General features: G+C 39.3%; 1 protein-coding gene across 1 annotated transcript; it reads right to left on the bottom strand.

Moving 5' to 3' along the window:
* Positions 1-811: 811 nt before the first annotated feature.
* Positions 812-13,990, bottom strand: LOC138958801 (phosphomannomutase 2-like). The gene is made up of 7 exons (XM_070330095.1): positions 13,766-13,990; positions 13,206-13,320; positions 10,554-10,630; positions 9,200-9,291; positions 7,491-7,590; positions 5,819-6,010; positions 812-2,163 (listed from the first exon to the last, which is right to left on the bottom strand). The coding sequence occupies exons 1-7, from the start codon at positions 13,835-13,837 to the stop codon at positions 2,056-2,058; spliced, it is 756 nt and encodes a 251-aa protein (XP_070186196.1). The 5' UTR covers positions 13,838-13,990; the 3' UTR covers positions 812-2,055.
* Between the last annotated feature and the right edge of the window lie 6,973 nt (positions 13,991-20,963).

Raw genomic sequence — 20,963 nt, forward strand, 5'->3', positions numbered from 1 at the left:
CTGAGGCCGGATCCTTTTTCTCTCGTTGAAAGTGTGGTGCTGTGTCTAAAGGCTTGGAGCCTTGCATGGTCACGGACATGTATGGATGGCCCGCAATACAACGTTGTTAAGAGAGAGAATCCGTAAATTCAGTGCCGAAAAGAGATTTCAGAGGAGTAACGATGATGTGAAATGTGTGAGGGCCTGAAACATGTCACATACTTGTAAAAATCACTTGAATGGAAGGACGACTCCGTCAGGGCGATGCCACGCTTACTACCCGCAGACTGTTAACTTGCCTAGTTTTACAACCTGTGGTAACGCTCTTGATCGTATCTCCTCTGATGTTCTTTCGGCACTGAATTTACTGACTCTCTCCCAATTACCCGCTTTGTATTGCGCAATGCCACATGTGGATGACGGCTAAGTTAACGTTAACTACAAAAGGCTTATATTCTCCAATGGTGGTTGTGGTGGTGGTGTGTGCCTACGAGTCTGGACACTGTAAGAGTGATGTTCTGAACAAAAAATTGCTTTTTTCTGGCTGTGTGACTGTGTTGACAATAGATCTTGATCCCTCTTACCCTTCTGTGTGTGTGTGTGTGTGTGTGTGTGTGTGTGTGTGTGTGTGTGTGTGTGTGTGTGTGTGTGTGTGTGTGTGTGTACGTACGCGTGTGTGCATGTGTGTGTAACTCATTACTCTTTACCATCAACCTTTGTTACTATCCTCCATTATTTCAATACAACTGAAGAGAAAAACATCCAGGAAGCTACATCTGATAGGTGCCAGGTACAACTACGAATATCAAAACAATAGAACCAAGAGTTCAGTTTTTTTTCTTCAGATATCCCACTTTAATGTATTAAAAATAATATCACATGGACAAAAAATAAAATGTATAATGTGAAGTTGACAATTGTGACATGCTTTCTTATCAGAACATATTTTGTATTTTGATTCATTAACAATTCTGAAAAAGTACTAACTTTTGAAAAACAAAGAGTGAATTTTATAACCTCAATGCAGTCACCTCAAAGAAGAAGAAGAGTCTCATAAAAAGAAGACCTGGCATATGCTCTGAGACATAGTCAGTCTTCAAAATGTAATCTAGTCATGTCAAATTAATACCAAATATTTCTGAGCAAAAATGTGCTCATTTTATCATTTACATGATTAACTCTATTGCACAGTGACTTTGTGAACTTGTTCCTCTCAAATACATTGATCAACATTTAATATATATGTTGGTACACTGCAATCTCATGTCTTCATTCAAATGTCTCTGTATAGTTTAATGATCCAGTTATGAATTTATTAATTAACCATGGTCGAGAAGTTCTATCTATGCTAAAAAAGCAATCCAAGCAACAATAATCAAAACAATTAGAACAAAGCTGAATATTTCATTTCAAGCTGGAATGACCAGTTCAAGTTACAAATAAATATTTTAGTCGTTGTAAGATTAAACTTGATTGATATACTCATTTTCCAGTTAACACGGGTTTCTGGGGATTTTACAATAAATTCTTAGCATTTTCCCCTCTCATAAATATCACACACACACACACATCCTCTATCACACATACTGTACCAATGAGCAAACAACAATTTGGACATAACTGCATGTGAACACATCATTGTGAGCTACTTGTTTTCCAGAGAACATCATATCTAGAATTAAAATGCTGTGGCTTTTATTTCTTTTTGAACTTTCTAATGGTCTCAAACGCGCACACCTCTGAATGTTGAGTTTAAAAGTAAACAGCAACATAAACAATGATATTCAAAATCAAGGACTAAAGCAGAAGAAAAAAGATTAAAAAAACAAAGAAAAAAGATACCTCTGTACAAATATTCTACTCCTTACAAGGAAAATTCCCACAATGCTAGAAGTTAGTAAAAAAACAAACACCTAGGTTACAAAAACAAGGACAAAATTTCACACCCTCAACATGAGTTATGGCCAAAAGAGCCAATGCCTGTAAGCGGAAACTGCTCTGATTGTGACAATGCAGTTGGAAGGTAAGTTTAAGGTCAGATTATAAACACACATCAAACCTAAACGGCAGCATGTGTTATTGTTTGAAATACATGTCTGTCAACTGCTTGACTGTGTCATCTGGGCTGGTGACCCTGTGCCCAATGGTCCTTGAATCCTCATAAACCTCATGGTCATTTCCGCCCTGAAAAAAATGGTACATCAACCCGTACGAAATGAACATATATTATTATTATTATTATTATGATCATTTTTATGCGCCTAATCTAGATATAGCCCTAGGCGCTTACATATTAATTTCTGCCGTTTGAAATGGATTTTTTTACAGACAGACAGACATTTTTTACACACAATATATAACGCATTCACATCGGCCAGTAAAGCTCAGTAGCCTATTAGGCGAGCATTCACCTTTCACGGCCTTTATTCTAAGTCAAACGGGTATTTGGTGGACATTTTTATCTATGCCTATACAATTTTGCCAGGAAAGACCCTTTTGTCAATCGTGGGATCTTTAACGTGCACACCCCAATGTAATGTACACGAAGGGACCTCGGTTTTTCGTCTCATCCGAAAGACTAGCACTTGAACCCACCACCTAGGTTAGGAAAGGGGGGAGAAAAATGCGGCCTGACCCAGGGTCGATCACGCAACCTCTCGCTTCCGAGCGCAAGTGCGTTACCACTCGGCCACCCAGTCCCAATGGCCATATAAGAGACATATAAGAAACCTATAAGTTTCTTATAAGAAACATATAAGTTTCATATATGACAAGTAAAAAACTGTGTATGTCAGTTACACCCATTGCACCTCGGTATAAGCAGACCTAACATATGGATGTTTTCTTGCTGAACAGTAGGGGAACGTATACTGTGTGTACTGTCAGCGTATACGGTAGTATGGTTCGAAGCGATGTCTCCTACTCCAATGACTGATGAGGAGTGACAGTCAGTATAAAACTGTTATCGGAAACAGCTAAATTACGGGGTCCCAGGTAGCTCAGGTGGTAGAGCACTGGGCTTGTGATCGAAAGGTCGCTGGTTCGAATCCGGGCCGGGACGGACACGGGTCAACTTTATGTGCAGACACAGAGACGGTATTCATCTTCCACCCCATGAGAGAGAGAGAGAGAGAGAGAGAGAGAGAGAGAGAGAGAGAGAGAGAGAGAGAGAGAGAGAGAGAGAGAGAGAGAGAGAGAGAGAGAGAGAGAGAGAGAGAGAGAGAGAGAGAGAGAGAGAGAGAGAGAGAGAGAGAGAGAGAGAGAGAGAGAGAGAGAGAGAGAGAGAGAGAGAGACGTGTGATTAGGAATAGCCAGACCTCGGAAATTTTGTTTTTGAAATATATGCGACTTTTTTCTTTTACTGCGAGTTTCCGTTCTTTCCGTGTGACGTCACGTCAATTTATCTGTTCAGCTGGTACAGTAGTTCCAATAAGGATTTTTCGCTGATACCACCAGAAAGTATACGCTGAACGTACAGAACGTATACTGTGAGCTGCTGTGTAGCCGGCCCAGGACTGTATGTTTTGTGCGGTCTGAGCGATGTGCAATACCTCGTCAGTTATAGGAATAGGTTTCTTATAAGTCTCTCATATGAAAAGGACCCCAATTCATATAATTATGAATCATATATGAATCATATATGAGAACCTGCACTTCCCGAAACCTATAGTTTTCTTATGTTTCTTATATGAATCTTATATGAGTCTTATATGAATCAGAACTTAGTTTCTGCATAAAGAATTTAGGACTTAGAAAATGTTTGGATCATGCTGAATAACTGGCAATACTGGCTTTCATATATGTTTCATATATGAACAGGAAGTTGATGGTTTGCCTTGAGCATTATCTCCCCCTGATAGAACGGCCATGTTGGATGGAATTCAAACTTCTTTGTGACAGCAGCTCTGAATGTTAAGCAGAAAATCAGTGAAAGAGCACGACTTAAATGCAGAATTCTTACAGAAATGATTTGACTTGATGTATGCACATGTGAAGAGAATGTTTATATCATGCTGATGTTTTTGGGTCAACAGCTTGACAGGTTTGTGTTTTTATTGAAAATCCAATTTCCCTCCATTACTGTATTTGTTTTGCTCTAGTTCTGGTTCTGCCTGCATGGTGATCAAATAATGTTTTACCAGCACTATACTTTGGTTCAAGCAACAATAAACTGTGACAGCTGTGCATATTCAAGAAAATAATTTGTGGCTGTAACTTGTTTGTTGTTTCTTGTTCATGATTACAAGTTTCAAAGTTCATGAATTTGAAGAGGACAATTAACATGTCTTACTCTTCTTGTGACCAGTGATCTAGAGATCTGTTTGTTTTTGTCCTCAAAGTGAACAAACATTCAGTAAAGATATATCCAGATAAGGTATTTTTCAGTTGGATTCATTATAATTCAAAGTCAAGACAGTTTAGTTGGGTTAAGCAGGTCACTTTTGCTGTTATTTCCCTTGTAAACACAAATGTAGGTCATGGTCATGTGTCTAGTATGAGACATGTAAGTGTCATATATGAGGCATATAAGGAAAATGTAGGTTTCATATAAGATTCTTATAAGTTTCATATATGAACATTTCATATAAGAGACCTATAGGTTTCATATAAGAGAATATAAGGTTCATATAAGAGACCTATATGAGTTCAGGTTATAGGTTTCATATATGATTCATATAAGTTTCTTAAAAGAATTTACCTCATTTGCATTTAAAATACCTATAAGCCACATATATGATTCTGTCATATAAGAATCTTATATGAAATGGGGTCCAATTTCTCATAAGTTCATTTCGTACGGGAATAACTCGCGTCTTTTGAAAATAATAAGACTAAAAAGATAGAAGAAAAGAAAGATAGTCTATAATAAAAAAAAATTGTGAGTGGAAGAATAATATGCTTGGGAAATTAAAATTTAACAACAATAAATGAAAATTACTGGGGTAAAAAAGAAAGGTTCCAGAGCATTTTGACCTACAGGGCGGTGACCCAACAAAAATGCAACCCTCAAAAATGCTTATAACTTCAACATCTGTTAACCGAATCACTTTATATTTTGGGGACATAAACTTCAGCCAATGCATGACATTTCCACAAAGTGACAGTTTTGTATTTTTACAAAGGGTCTGAATTTTGTACAATTTCAAAAAAAGTTGCCAAATGCGGGGATTGACTCAACAGTACGAGGTTTGAAATTGAACGGTAGCCAAACTAACCCGATTTAAGCCCTCCAGATGGTTACCTTTGGAGTAATTCGAATGACATAGTATACCTTAATCAACATTAGACAATCAGTGACTTGAATACAGCAATTACAGGCAGGATCAGGGCATTTCCCATGGATGAATGGGTTTTTGTCATTAATGAATTTTGCGCAATATTGCGCAAGTCAGAACATTGAAAGTACAAAATTGCCACTTAATTGTGGAAGGGTCATGGATAGGCTGAAGTTTATGTCATCCACATTTAAAGTGATTCGGTCAACAGATGTAGAAGTTATTAGCATTTTCGAGGGTTGCAATTTTTAAGCTAATGCTAATATATCCTGACTCCCAGGTTCTAACAATTAACCAGCACAGACAAGCACACTCTTTCAAGCACTCAAAACAAATATGCAAAAGCCCTTCCCATCCATGCGTTTACAAATGCATGCACAGACATGATTTCAAAAGTATGCATGTCTACCCCACACACACAAACCCTTCCATCCCCCTCAAAAAAACAAAAAATCAGGGCTTACAAGTGTCTCACTTGTTGCCCCTGTCTGAAACATCAAATACGCCCCCCCCCCCCCACACACACACACACACACCACACTTTCCATTCTCCATATGCTCACCTTGTCCACTTTATCTCCAAAGAAGTGTATGGTCTTGATGTTGTCTTTCAGTACAAACTGCAGACAGAAGCGCTTGTCCCAGCCAGTGGGATACACGTCGATGCTGATCTGACCGCCAATGGCAAACTCCAGTCCAGCATCTGGAAACGCCTTCCTCAGGGCTTCTACAAACTTGGGGCGAACCTGATGCTCCTATTATTAGAATTATCAAAACAAAAAACGTTTTTAAGCTGTTAAAACCCTGCGAGAAGTATTAAAGAAGGATGTGAAATGTGTCCATTTTCTGTGGAGTCAACTTAATAAAGGTCTCAATTTTATGTGAAACAAAAATAAATCTATATTCCATGCATGACTGTAGGTTAAACAACAAATGTTCCATACTCCAGCCAAGCCGTTTCTGTTTCCACTGTATCACAAACTGTATTTGTCTGTTTTTGAAAAATGTGTGTAATTCAAATTTTTCATAAAGTCAAATACAGTTTGTGATATGTTGGAAACATCCAATACCATTTACATCATTATTTTGTCCATCGTCATCACCCTTCCATTGCCATCACCCCCAAAACAGAAACATTCAGGTAAATATAATTTAATTACTTTCAGGACTGTGAAGAAGAAAGTGCATACACACACACACACACACACACACACACACACACACACACACACACACACACACACACACACACACACACACAAATACACGCATAACAAACAAAACAAACAACAAGTCGCGTAAGGCGAAAATACAACATTTAGTCAAGCTGTCCAACTCACAGAATGAAACTGAACGCAATGCAATTATTCAGCAAGACCGTATACTCATAGCATCGTCAGTCCACCGCTCGTGGCAAAGGCAGTGAAATTGACAAGAAGAGCGGGGTAGTAGTTGCGCTGAGAAGGATAGCACGCTTTTCTGTACCTCTCTTCGTTTTAACTTTCGGAGCGTGTTTTTAATCCAAACATATCATATCTATATGTTTTTGGAATCAGGAACCGACAAGGAATAAGATGAAAGTGTTTTTAAATTGATTTCAAAAATTTTATTTTAATCATAATTTTTATATTTTTAATTTTCAGAGCTTGTTTTTAATCCATATATAACATATTTATATGTTTTTGGAATCAGGAAATGATGAAGAATAAGATGAACGTAAATTTGGATCGTTTTGTAAAAATTTTTTTTTTTTTTACAATTTTCAGATTTATAATGACCAAAGTCATTAATTAATTTTTAAGCCACCAAGCTGAAATGCAATACCGAAGTCCGGCCTTCGTCGAAGATTGCTTGGCCAAAATTTCAATCATTTTGATTGAAAAATGAGGGTGTGACAGTGCCGCCTCAACTTTTACAAAAAGCCGGATATGACGTCATCAGAGACATTTATCGAAAAAATAAAAAAAACGTCTGGGGATATCATTCCCAGGAACTCTCATGTAAAATTTCATAAAGATCGGTCCAGTAGTTTAGTCTGAATCGCTCTACACGCACAGACACACACACACACACCACGACCCTCGTCTCGATTCCCCCTCTATGTTAAAACATTTAGTCAAAGCTTGACTAAATGTAAAAACTAGACACAAGCCACCCATCCCGCTAACCACCTGTCATCACAGAACGAAAGACAAACACACACAGAAATACTTGTTACAAGAATAAGCAACTAACTTTATCATATTCGGCAAACTGCACACGCTCTTCCTGAGAGCAGCTCCTGCCAACTGGACATAGATTGATCATCCCGTTGCGAAACTCAACAAATGTACCTCTGCAAAAAAAAGCAAGTCCTTTGTGATTTAACCAAAATATGGTTGAACCCCCTTTCCAGACCTGATTTCTGATTTCAGAGATCCCCCCTCATAAGGCCTTGCTTCTTTCAAATTTCAGCTCATAATGGCTTTAAAATTTAACTCCAGTTTTAGACTCAGCCTTTTTTAAGACGGGTCGTAAAAGGGAAGGGTCGACAATAACTGATTATCCTGCAGGTTTGATCTCAAAGTTCACAGATATTTATAATATGCATGCACACAGTTTCATTGAGAACAAACATAACAAAGTAATAAGGCAAATTGTTGTGACCTCACTAAAACAAGAAGGGCAAAGCCCATACGACTCACATGCTTGACCTTGACCTTTACATGACCTTGACCTTCAGCTAAACCTAGCAATGACATCATACACTAAGAACTGCTTTACACATTTTTCCTACCAAAATACATGTGACCTTGACCCAAGGTCAAGGTCATCCAAGGTCATGCAACACAAAGCTGTTAATTCAAGACATAGGAAGTACAATGGTGCTTATTGACTCTTTCTACCATGAGATATGGTCACTTTTAGTGGTTCACTACCTTATTTTGGTCACATTTCATAAGGGTCAAAGTGACCTTGACCTTGATCATATGTGACCAAATGTGTCTCATGATGAAAGCATAACATGTGCCCCACATAATTTTTAAGTTTGAAACAGTTATCTTCCATAGTTCAGGGTCAAGGTCACTTCAAAATATGTATACAATCCAACTTTGAAGAGCTCCTGTGACCTTGAAGCAAGGTAAACCAAACTGGTATCAAAAGATGGGGCTTACTTTGCCCTATATATCATATATAGGTGAGGTATTAAATCTCAAAAACTTCAGAGAAAATGGGAAAAATGTGAAAAATAGCTGTTTTTTAGACAACATTTATGGCCCCTGCGACCTTGACGCAAGGTCAAGATGCTATGTATGTTTTTTGGGGCCTTGTCATCATACACCATCTTGCCAAATTTGGTACTGATAGACTGAATAGTGTCCAAGAAATATCCAACGTTAAAGTTTTCCGGACGGACCGACGGACGCCGGGACGGACGGACGGACGACTCGGGTGAGTACATAGACTCACTTTTGCTTCGCATGTGAGTCAAAAAGTGCAAGAAGACACCAAGAGTGAAGCGAACATTTACATATATAATGTAGTTTCCAAAAGAATGAAAGAGTCACTCTATCCATGTCCCCAACAGAAAACTTGCTGACAAAGGGAAATAAGTTATATATTTATACTGATGCCTCTTTGAATAAAACTTATCTCCCATGAATGAAGCATTGGCTTCACACGGAGAAAAAAACAATACCACAAGGCTTTCAAACATTGGTCAGAAAAAAGAGCTCATGATTTTATCAAAAAAAATAACTGAGAAAAATGTATAATCTGTAAGTGCATGTAACATGATCATATTAACAATGGAAAAAATATTGCAACTCTAACTTTACTCCTATATTACCGCTTATTGTCAAGAATATTCAATGAATTCTCTTTGAAAAGCATTCAACTTCTATAATTAAATAATATTATTGCACAAAAAATAATTTCAGATGCAAAACATTGGCTTTTGTTACCTTTTGCACGGAAGTGTCAATTCAGACATGTACCGCAAGGCGAAGTTGATCAGCTTTTGTAGAATTTCATCTCCAATGAACTTCTGTATATTCTGAAGAAGAAAAGAAATGCAACAATTGAAGGTTAGGAAAAAGATCTCTGATGACAACTTAAGCGTGAGTAAGAGTTATATAATTGCTCTTGCTCAGGTCATTAAAAATGAAGTCGCTAAAATTATCATGATCAAAAATAAATTCAGTACTTTATCTTACAAGTTACAACCAAAAGACAAACCAGTAATAACAAGATGACATATATTTGTATCAAGACCAACAATCTCAGATGTACTTATCTATAATTATCTTTATGCACATAACAAAAATCCTGAATCTATACATGCAACAACAGTCGGGACTGGGTGGCCGAGTGGTAACGCACTTGTGCTCGGAAGCGAGAGGTTGCGAGTTCGACCCTGGGTCAGGGCGTTAGCAATTTTCTCCCCCCTTTCCTAACCTAGGTGGTGGGTTCTTCTTCTTCTTCTTCTTCTGCGTTCATGGGCTGAAACTCCCACGTACACTCGTGTTTTTGCACGAGTGGAATTTGACGTGTATGACCGTTTTTACCCCGCCATTTAGGCAGCCATACGCCGCTTTCGGAGGAAGCATGCTGGGTATTTTCGTGTTTCTATAACCCACCGAACTCTGACATGGATTACAGGATCTTTTACGTGCGCACTTGGTCTTGTGCTTGCGTGTACACACAAAGGGGGATAAGCCACTAGCAGGTCTGCACATAAGTTGACCTGGGAGATCAAAAAAATCTCCACACTTAACCCACCAGGCGGCCGCGGCCGGGATTCGAACCCTCGACCTTCCGATAAAGAGGCCGACATCTTACCACCCCGCCCGTCGGTGGTGGGTTCAAGTGCTAGTCTTTCGGATGAGACGAAAAACCGAGGTCCCTTAGTGTACACTACATTGGGGTGTGCACGTTAAAGATCCCACGATTGACAAAAGGGTCTTTCCTGGCAAAATTGTATTGGCATAGATAAAAATGTCCACCAAAATACCCGTGTGACTTGGAATAATAGGCCGTGAAAAGTAGGATATGCGCCGAAATGGCTGCGATCTGCTGGCCGATGTGAATGCGTGATGTATTGTGTAAAAAAAAATTCCATCTCACACGGCATAAATAAATCCCTGCGCCTTGAATATGTGCGCGATATAAATTGCATTAAAAAAAAAAAAAATTTTAAATTTTAAATTAAAATCCATGCGCTTAGAACTGTACTCACGGAATACGCGCGATATAAGCCTCATATTGATTGATTGACTGACAACAACAAAATTAAACAAACAAAACAAAAATCAATACCTGTTTTTCAATGAGATTCCCCTCCTTGAAAGCCATCAGTCCATTCTCAGCAAAGACATAGTCATATTTTTGATGAACTGAAAAAAAAGAAGTGATCAATACCTGCATGAGCTCCTTTATAGCCGAGTTCACAGGGACAGGAAATTTACCTCTCACAAAACAAAACAGTCAGTACAAACCAGGCCTGAAAGTGGCGAGTAGAAACATGTAACTGGCGAGTCAAGAAATGTAAATCTACTCGCCAAATGCGAGTAAAGTTGCTGAAACAAATGGTTGGTTTGGCGGGTAAAAATACAAACATTTGCTCTCTGGATAGTAAATAATGAGAAGTACTAGCCAAAGGCCAGTGCCCCATTTCGTGGACTTTCAGCGCTACAAACTGTATCCCTGAAATGTTTGTTATAATCATAATGGTAACCCTGTATCTTGGGACTCAAAGGCTCACTTCTTCCTGTGAAATCAAATCAGATTGGCTCACAATCTCAGATCTGGATAGGCTTTTAATTTAAGAGGGGTAATACCATACGATCCGTCCACTTGGTCAAATACCAAAAATCAATACCCGTACTGCTTGCTCAGTTGCTGTGGTGAGTTAGAATCTTTTGATTAATTGATTTCTTGAAAAGTCACAAGTACGGGAAGATGTGTGCCTTTAAAGTCTTCCCACATGTATCAAAAGTTTCAGAGATGCTGTTTCTTCGGACAATTCCGCGCCTGGTATTTTTCTTGCTCCCTGGAAATATATATCCATACGATGATCAAGCATACTTATCACAGATTTTAAAATCAAGATATGTCCATGTGCTAGCTTCCAGTGTTAAACTTATTAACACAGAGAAAAAAAAGAACATTAACCCGCCATACACTGAGAACACAAACTCAGTCACAGAATATAGATGATGTCAGAAATAACTGTCAGGTTTGTTACATATACATATATATATATGCAGACCTGTTTACCTAATTGAAACAATTGCTAGTTGGTGTATTTTCCACAGAGTCTTAGTGTTTTTTCAAACCAGGTAGAGGAGCTTCTTAATCATGTGACCGACGTAAAACTGTTAGTGTTAGCAGTGAAACAATATGACACTGGAAATCATCGTATTTTCTTATCAACCAACGTATTTATCGTATTCCAGGAAACTTGGTGTACAAAATACGGCGAAATCGTATGAGTAACAAGTCTGTATATAGGTTGTGAAAGAGTAAATACTCTTGCTTTTATTGAGGCAGACTTTCGCACATTACAATATAGGCCGGTCACTATGGAGGGGTGTGTCAGAAACATGTGGACAAAAAGCATGTGTGGATAGTTTGCCTCAAGTATTCATGCAGTTGTTCACAACCAATTAATACAAACCCGACAGTTAATTGTTTCAGAATTCGTCTATTAGGAAAAGTACAACAAATCGAATCAAATGAATGTCCACCAATGAAATCAGTATTGGCGTTAACCAGTAATTGCCGGTATTTTACCGGTTGAAACGAGACAATACTGGAACAAAATTGGCTGCCGGTATGACCTACCGGTTGATTTTTAGAACTACCGGGTTATTTTCGCTGGCAAAACTATAAAACCAGTACTCAGTTGGACTCTTACTGGTTCCAATGACCAGCCTACCATTTTTGTGTGGATTGTTTGGTTCATAAAAGTTTGCGTACCGGTTTGAAAAAAGTAATAGCGCCATGCAGTGATGTACATTTTTCTGGCATCCTTTAGGACAATTGTCCTGAAGACTGAAAATCAATAGGACACAGTGTCCTGAGATTGCAATTTCAATAGGACAAGAACACGACTCGTAAAACCGCATTTAAAAAGATTTTTCAGTTTAAATTCTTCCACCTTCCGTGACTGTCATGACTAGATACTCAAAGGATTGAATCACATTTCAAAGTTATTTGAACAGTTGTCGGGTTTTTTTCACTGCCCATCTGTCGACAATGTTTTTCAGGTAGGCATCTGACCGTTCTGCGGGTCCCTCAAGTTTTGCTTTCAGGATCATGTCCTGGGTTTTGACACACAATCGGTTTCTTCGAGCACAACGTTTTTTCTGGATATTATGACGAAAAGTAATGCCTTGCGCATGTGCGAACATGCACGGGTGGTTCCCATTGGTTTAAACGATTTATTGCTGAGCCAATGAATGCACTCGAGGCACCATATGGGTTCGGTTTTCTTTTTTTCTTCTTGATCCAACTTGAGGATAAATTAATTCAAAGAATCAGATCCCATATGGTGCCTCGTTCACTCAACAAACTGGTCACACGCAGTGCATACTTTCGCTTGGCAAAACCGAAACCAGCTTTCCTCACGCAGTGTTTACTTTCGCTTGGCAAAACCGAAACAAGCTTTCCTCTTGAAAATTGAACAGTCCACCTGTCCGCTTCATTGTCCAAAATGATCGGACCCTTGACCACTTCTTCTGTAGGTTAATCGGACCTGTGTCCTGCTGGGGTTAAAGCTATAGGTCCTGGGGAAATTGGATCGGTCAGAGACCGGAGACCGACTAAAATGTACATCACTGGCCATCACTGTGAAATATGTAGAATAACAAATAATTTGAAATACACAGCACACTTTATAATGCATAACTGAGATTAACTCTAAAGACAGAGCTCTCATGAAACTCTACAAAAACAGAATAAACTTACCAGCGTCCCCACCCATCTGCTCCGCTATTTTCACCAGGTCTGAGCCTCCCACAAGACCAACCAGAACACGTGTTTTTAACTTCTTCAGAAAGTCCTCAGTGGCTTTATCTATTTTCTGCAAAATGGAAAAAAGTTCAGTTGAAAACTAGTTATTATTTAGTCTTCAGTTACAAAACAATTGAAACAATTTTAACACCATTGAGTAGTTCTTCTTCTTGATCTTGATGATTACGCTGCTGGGTACCAGAAGACTGGCATAAATGCAGCGGGGGAGAGTGCGGTCATGCACGCGGTTGTGGTTCCATCGCTTGTTGATGATATTGACGTAATCTATTGTTGATCTCTTCTCTCGTAAGCGTATGCATGCATCTACCGGGGATGACATAATAAAGCCATGCAAACTACCGGTTGCATCATCGTGAATCCGGCATCAGCGCACTGCCTGGTTGAAGCCGCTGACACATTGTTTTCATCCGAAGGTTACACCGTGGAAATGCTAAAACGCTCTGGTGCTTGGCCAGATTTGTTGGAATTTGCTTTAAGAAGTTTGTGAAATTTACCTGTCGCGGCTCTGTCAAGGTACCGTCAACATCAAACAAGCAGAGAGTGGACGTGTCGCGTTGGGACGCCATGTTGTTGTTATGAGAGTTGTCGTTCGTGGTTATTGGACTTTTCAGGTTTCCGAAGTCAAAAGAGTATCTCTTAGCCCCATTTCACCCAAAGAACACAGCTCGCTTCTTGTTCATAAACTGTCTTCTTTTAGAGAGTAATTGTGAAGTCTTGCTCGAAGGAATAAACTTAATTATGCTTAGTGATGATGATGCCCAGGCTATATGTAATTTGGATTATGTCCACAGCATGATTGATTCTTTGTAAAACTCGTTTTATGATTCCTTACCCATAAATTCTCTCACTTGTTGTGAAAGTAGAAACTCAATATGGTTGTGTGTGTGTGTGTGTGTGTGTGTGTGTGTGTGTGTGTGTGTGTGTGTGTGTGTGTGCTGTCAGAGTGTTTGTGATTGATTGTTCCATGGGTTGGACTGAAAAATGTCATGAATCCTGAACTGAACCTCAACCGAAGAGAAAAACAAGTCGCGCAAGGCGAAATTACTACATTTAATCAAGCTGTGGAACTCACAGAATGAAACTGAACGTAGTCCGCCGCTAGTGCAAAAGGCAGTGAAAGTGACGAGCCTGTTTGGCGCGGCAGCGGTTGCGCTGTGCTTCATAGCACGCTTTACTGTACCTCTCTTCGTTTTAACTTTCTGAGCGTGTTTTTAATCCAAACATATCATATCTATATGTTTTTGGAATCAGGAACCGACAAGGAATAAGATGAAATAGTTTTTAAAACGATTTTGGAAATTTAATTTTGATCATAATTTTTATATTTTTAATTTTCAGAGCTTGTTATTAATCCAAATATAACATATGTATATATGTTTTTGGAATCAGAAAATGACGAAGAATAAGATGAAATTGTTTTTGGATCGTTTAATAAAAAATAATTTTAATTACAAGTTTCCGATTTTTAATGACCAAACTCACTCATTAGTTTTTAAGCCACCAAGCTGAAATGCAATACCAAACCCCGGCCTTCGTCGAAGATTGCTTTGCCAAAATTTCAATCAATTTAATGGAAAAATGAGGGTGTGACAGTGCCGCCTCAACTTTTACAAAAAGCCGGATATGACGTCATCAAAGGTATTTATCGAAAAAATGAAAAAAACGTCCGGGGATATCATACCCAGGAACTCTCATGTCAAATTTCATAAAGATCGGTCCAGTAGTTTAGTCTGAATCGCTGTACACACACACGTACACACAGACAGACAGACAGACAGACAGACAGACAGACACACACGCACACACACATACACCACGACCCTCGTCTCGATTCTCCCCTCTATGTTAAAACATTTAGTCAAAACTTGACTAAATGTAAAAAGAAAAAAAAAGAGAGAGAAAAAAAGAGAGAGAAAAAAAGAGAGGCCATAATCGAATCCGGATTTCCGGCATATACCGGAAGAATCTCACCCATGTAGTTCCTGTGTGTATGAGATAACTTTATGCCAATTTTTTGCCACAGAAATCTGCTGTTGAATTATAATACTGTAACAACAACAGAATCAGCGTATCGTCATTCTAAATTTAAAGATTTTAAAAAAGAGCAGATCATGCCGCAGTGTTTAGCAACTACTCAGCTAGCTAATGCTGCTATTTTGTCGCAATCTCTGAAGCAAACACCATCCTTTTTATATTTAGTCAAGTTTTGACTAAATATTTTAACATCGAGGGGGAATCGAAACGAGGGTCGTGGTGTATGTGTGTGTGTGTGTGTGTGCGTGCGTGCGTGTGTGCGTGTAGAGCGATTCAGAATAAACTACTGGACCGATCTTTATGAAATTTGACATGAGAGTTCCTGGGTATGAAATCCCCGAACGTTTTTTTCATTTTTTTGATAAATGTCTTTGATGACGTCATATCCGGCTTTTCGTGAAAGTTGAGGCGGCACTGTCACGCCCTCATTTTTCAACCAAATTGGTTGAAATTTTGGTCAAGTAATCTTCGACGAAGCCCGGGGTTCGGTATTGCATTTCAGCTTGGTGGCTTAAAAATTAATTAATGAATTTGGTCATTAAAAATCTGAAAATTGTAAAAAAAAATAAAAATTTATAAAACGATCCAAATTTATGTTTATCTTATTCTCCATCATTTGCTGATTCCAAAAACATATAAATATGTTATATTCGGATTAAAAACAAGCTCTGAAAATTAAATATATAAAAATTATTATCAAAATTAAATTGTCCAAATCAATTTAAAAACACTTTCATCTTATTCCTTGTCGGTTCCTGATTCCAAAAACATATAGATATGATATGTTTGGATTAAAAACACGCTCAGAAAGTTAAAACAAAGAGAGGTACAGAAAAGCGTGCTATCCTTATTAGCGCAACTACTACCCCGCTCTTCTTGTCAATTTCACTGCCTTTAATTTGCCATGAGCGGTGGACTGACGATGCTACGAGTATACGGTCTTGCTGAAAAATGGCAGCTACTTGACTAAATATTGTATTTTCGCCTTACGCGACTTGTGATGTTGCTGTGACAAGGTCGTGATGTCAAGAACATGCACAGCTGTTGCTGCCATCTTGCTGTGACCTAATCGCAGCAATTACTGGCGATGCTCACTACATCGAGGGACGCAGTGACTATACCTGCGACTCGCAGCAACCTCTCTGCGACTTTTCTTTTCTTTAAGGGGAGATGCAGAGAGGTTTACAAATTACACATGAGATTCTTTTAAAGGCTATCGACAAAAAAAAGAAGACACATGAGATTCTGAGCAACCAGTTTTCAAGTATAGTTCTTAATATTCATTAAAGTAAACTCCTCGCATAAAGCATGACAGTGCAAAACGGAATGCATCTTTGTAATTATAGTCATCTATAGTCTGTAAGTGACACAACATTAAACAACCACAGCTAAAAGCTTTTACTCAACCATTCAGCTACTTTTTACACTGTGGTATCTTATACCCCCATTCCACACATCCGTTCTAGGTCCTATTCCCGTAGCGACCAAGGAAGTGCACGGGAATGGGAGGGATCGGGAGGGGACCTTATTGGAACGCCAATGGACGTTAACAGAACACCTTTGAACGCTTGGAACGGGTGAGTTCGGGCTGCATGTTCAAAATTTAAAACATTCCCCGCCCGTTCCAAATGAACGGTAATGGAACCTTAACACATCGGCAACGGAACTCATGGATCGTCAATGGAACTTAACGCAATGGTGACGCAACACTAGCGCTCTCACACACTGAGTTGTCATACCCGCATTCCACACATCTGTTCTAGCTTCTGTTCCCAGCCGCCCTGAGGACGGCTGCCAGTACGGTCAGACGCTGCTCAGAGATACCAAAAACGGTCATTTGCGCAGTGTCTCATTTGTTGTGGCAGCCGTCCTCAGGACGGCTGGGAACAGAAGCTATAGAACGGTTGTGTGGAATGGGGGTATAAGTAATTGAAACACTACTATACTCTATGGCTTAATTAAACTTTTGAAAGGCCAGGGGCAGGCAGTGAGTCACCTCTTATCTTATTACCTCCTCAAGTCTTGTTTTCAAAAACAATAGTGCACCTAACTTCTGCACAGCCTCTATTTTTTGTGTGCACTATTTCTAGGTTTACATTTCTACAATGTGTCTTTGTAATTGAATGTGTTAATTAACTTTACAGCTTTGAGTGAATTAGGAAGATGAGTGTTAATATTTCCAAATTGTAGTATGGCCTGACAATGTGAAATGAAGTATTATTACGCCTCTTGCTTTCCTGATGTGTTAACTTGAAAAACAAAGCAAGCTCACATAAATACATACACTTACAATATTTATTATTAGTGTGCAATACATGATCCATTCCATGAACAGGGCCGGACTAGGCGAAGAGGAGGGGGGGGGTTGCCAGTGGTGGCCCAGGGGGATGTACCCCCTGGCGGCAGGGGCGGAACAGTTCATTTTATGACTGGTTTTTTTCAAAAGTATATTGTGAAGATATGGGTGTGAAGGCGCGAAGCGCCGAGCCGACGGCGCGAAGCGCCTAGCTTGCTAGGGGGGTCCGGGGGCATGCCCCCCCGGAAAATTTTGAAAAAAAGGATGCAAAATGGTGCAATCTGGTGCATTCTGAGGATGATCATTACCAGTTTCAGGCAGCAGATTTTGTCACTGATTAATACCCCAAAAATTGAAACTCAATGTAAAATAAAGAAATGCATACCTCATTCAATATTTTTATTTTTTGGCTGGGGGGGGGGTCCGGAAACCCTAGAACCCACCCACCCCCCCCCCCCCCTCGTTGTGGGGGTCAGGGGGCGAAGCCCCCTGAAGCTGACGGGTAGGTCATATTCTGAGATAGGAAAATGGTCGCTCCTTGCATGAAACGGCATAAAATAAGCAATAATTAAAAAAAATTAAATAAGTAAGGTACATGCTTAGGCTAGGGGGGGGGTTGCGCAACCCCCATAACCCCCCCGGTAGTCCGGCCCTGATGAACAGAGGTACACATTTTAGGACATCAATCACTGAATGGACATTGGTGTAAGTGACAATCAAAATCAAGAAAATTGTTAAAAGTGCGTGATTTGGAGAGTGTATTGTGATGGGGGTGTAGCATGAGTATATAGGATGACAGAATCACAAAAGACAAGAGGTGAATGGTTGGAAAGTGGACGGTTCTTTCTTTCTTTATTTGGTGTTTAACGTCGTTTTCAACCGTTCAAGGTTAAAGTGGACGGTGTATTCATTACCATGCAGACATTATTCTGTCACTCCTTTTCCAACTCTTGTTTTCTGTTTCAGCTGTGTTTCAAAGGACCAGATCTTCTCATTCCACCATGCACTTTGCCTTAGAGTTAGAAGCACACACCTTTTTAATCTCAGTCTATTAATTGTTCTCTCTGACAGTTGCAGCTGATCTTCAGATGACTATCTTTTCACAATGGCACTCGTCTTATATTCTTGAGAGAAAAAAAAAACTCTCCCTTATAAGTCATATCAACTAACTGTAGGCACTTTCATTTTAGAATTACCTTTTGGCAGATACATTGGAATACAAAGGAGTTTGTTTGTTTGTTTATTTGTTGCTTAACGTCCAGCCGACTACGCAGAGCCATATCAGGACGAGGAAGGGGGGGTGAAGGGGGCCACTTGTCAAGCGATTCCTGTTTACAAATGCACTAACCCATTACTTGTGTCCCAGCAGGCTTTAGTAAAACTAAATTAATACCTACTGGAAGATTACCAGTTTCCAGTATGTTAAAATAGGCTTAACCTATCTACTGCTGGACTTACATCAGAACACTAACAGATTAAACTATACATGAATCGCGAGACAAGCGGCAAGAGAAGAGATTTTTGGAAAAAATACAGGTGAATGAGCAAGAAGGCAGAAAAAAGAAAAGAATTCATGAAGAAAAGAGAGCATGACAGGAAAGAGGAACCAAAAATCTACCTAACAGCAAACTAGAAAGCTCCTGCGGTTCCAAAAACAGGAGGGGCCTTTAATTTCATAACCGCAGTGCCCCACTGCGGGATATACAAAGGAGTCAAAGAACTTCAAGAAAAAAATGTTCAATACAAAAGCTTAAATGAACAAAGTGAAACAAATCCAGAAAAAAAATTAATATACATGTTGCCTCAGCTATTATTCAGTCTGATAATACATAGTGGTACATTTAATAATAAAAAATAAAAATATGTTTTTCATGAGCTTCCATTTAAGTTTTACATCGATCTCTCTGATGGTTTACTCAAGCAAACCATGTACAAAAGCCTCCAGTAATTTTCTATAGTTTGTACAAATCTTGAGAATCTTTTGTTACATGACAATTAATACCCCCTGCCACCAAAAATGTGACTAGCCGCGCATGCGCACTCGAAACTCCGAAGGGGTGTATGTATTGCCAGATGTCAATGGACCCCAGACAATAAAAAGATCAAATTTAAACAACGAAGTGACTGTGGTAAGATGAACAAATATAAAAATCAAAGGAATACTGTACTCACCAATACAAGAACGAGACAAGACGGTACGGATTTTCGCTTACGGAAGCTTCATCAGGAAAAACAAGAACACAAAAGACAACAAATTTGCAAGTCAACACTTGATGACCTTAACAGCTATAAGAAGAAACCTTCATTTCTACACATGCATACTAATCATGCATACAACAACAAAATCAAACACACAGTGACATATTGCTAACAACAAGAAGATACATTTGTTTGTTTGTTTGATAACATGCTGACAGTGACAGGCCGACCAGTCAGTCATTTCTAAGTTTGTATCCAATTCCTCTGGTAGATTCTCCATCTCCAGTTGATCAACAGAGAGCCAAACCTAGACCTGTGGAAGAGGGCCTGAATAAAGAGCCAGCTAACACTCAGTCCAGAATAGGTGAATGCAGTGGCAATGGGTCGGACATACCTTGCAAAAAGAGACCCAGTCAAAGTACATAGCCCAACAATCGCTTAACTGGAATCCATAAGAAAAGTAAATGGCCCAGTCCAGTGGAGGCCAACGAGAAGCTCTTGGAGCCAGCAACGTCGCTGGATTGAAGTTTTAGCATGGCTGGGAATGCAGGAGAAGAAGATAAGAAAAGGGAAGAACAGGACGCCCAAAACCTGGCGTCATAGTCTGCTTGGTGATAATTGAAGGCCATGGATCATACCTGGGAGGAAGCCAAAAGGACAGCCAGAAACAAAAAAGGTCTTTAGGTCTATCTTGCTGACAAAAGAACAAAAACAAAGGGAAAGAAGCAACTGTGTTTTATTCTGGAACCACATGGAATGGATAAACTGCTTTCTGCTAGGACATATCTTACTAAAAAAAGAGGACTACTAGCTGTTGAAGCCCTATGTTCCACATGAAGTGAAGATCAATGATCAAGTATTAGTATGTCAGATCAGCGTGCCATCAGTTTGGTATCTACAAATTAAGTTTCCGTTATGGCACATGCACATTGCACACTGAAGAAAAGTGATAAATACAGAAGTTACATCAAAGAATAGAAAGTACATGTAGTGATGTACACACAATTTTAGTCCAAAGTAATCTCTTGGTCTTAGCCTAGAGAAACAAGAAGGGCAAAGCCCATACGACTCACATGCTTTACACATTTTTCCTACCAAAATGTCAAGGTCATCCAAGGTCATGCAACACAAAGCTGTTAATTCAAGACATAGGAAGTACAATG

Source organism: Littorina saxatilis, linkage group LG2, assembly GCF_037325665.1.
Source record: "Littorina saxatilis isolate snail1 linkage group LG2, US_GU_Lsax_2.0, whole genome shotgun sequence".
Lineage (NCBI taxonomy): Eukaryota > Metazoa > Mollusca > Gastropoda > Littorinimorpha > Littorinidae > Littorina > Littorina saxatilis.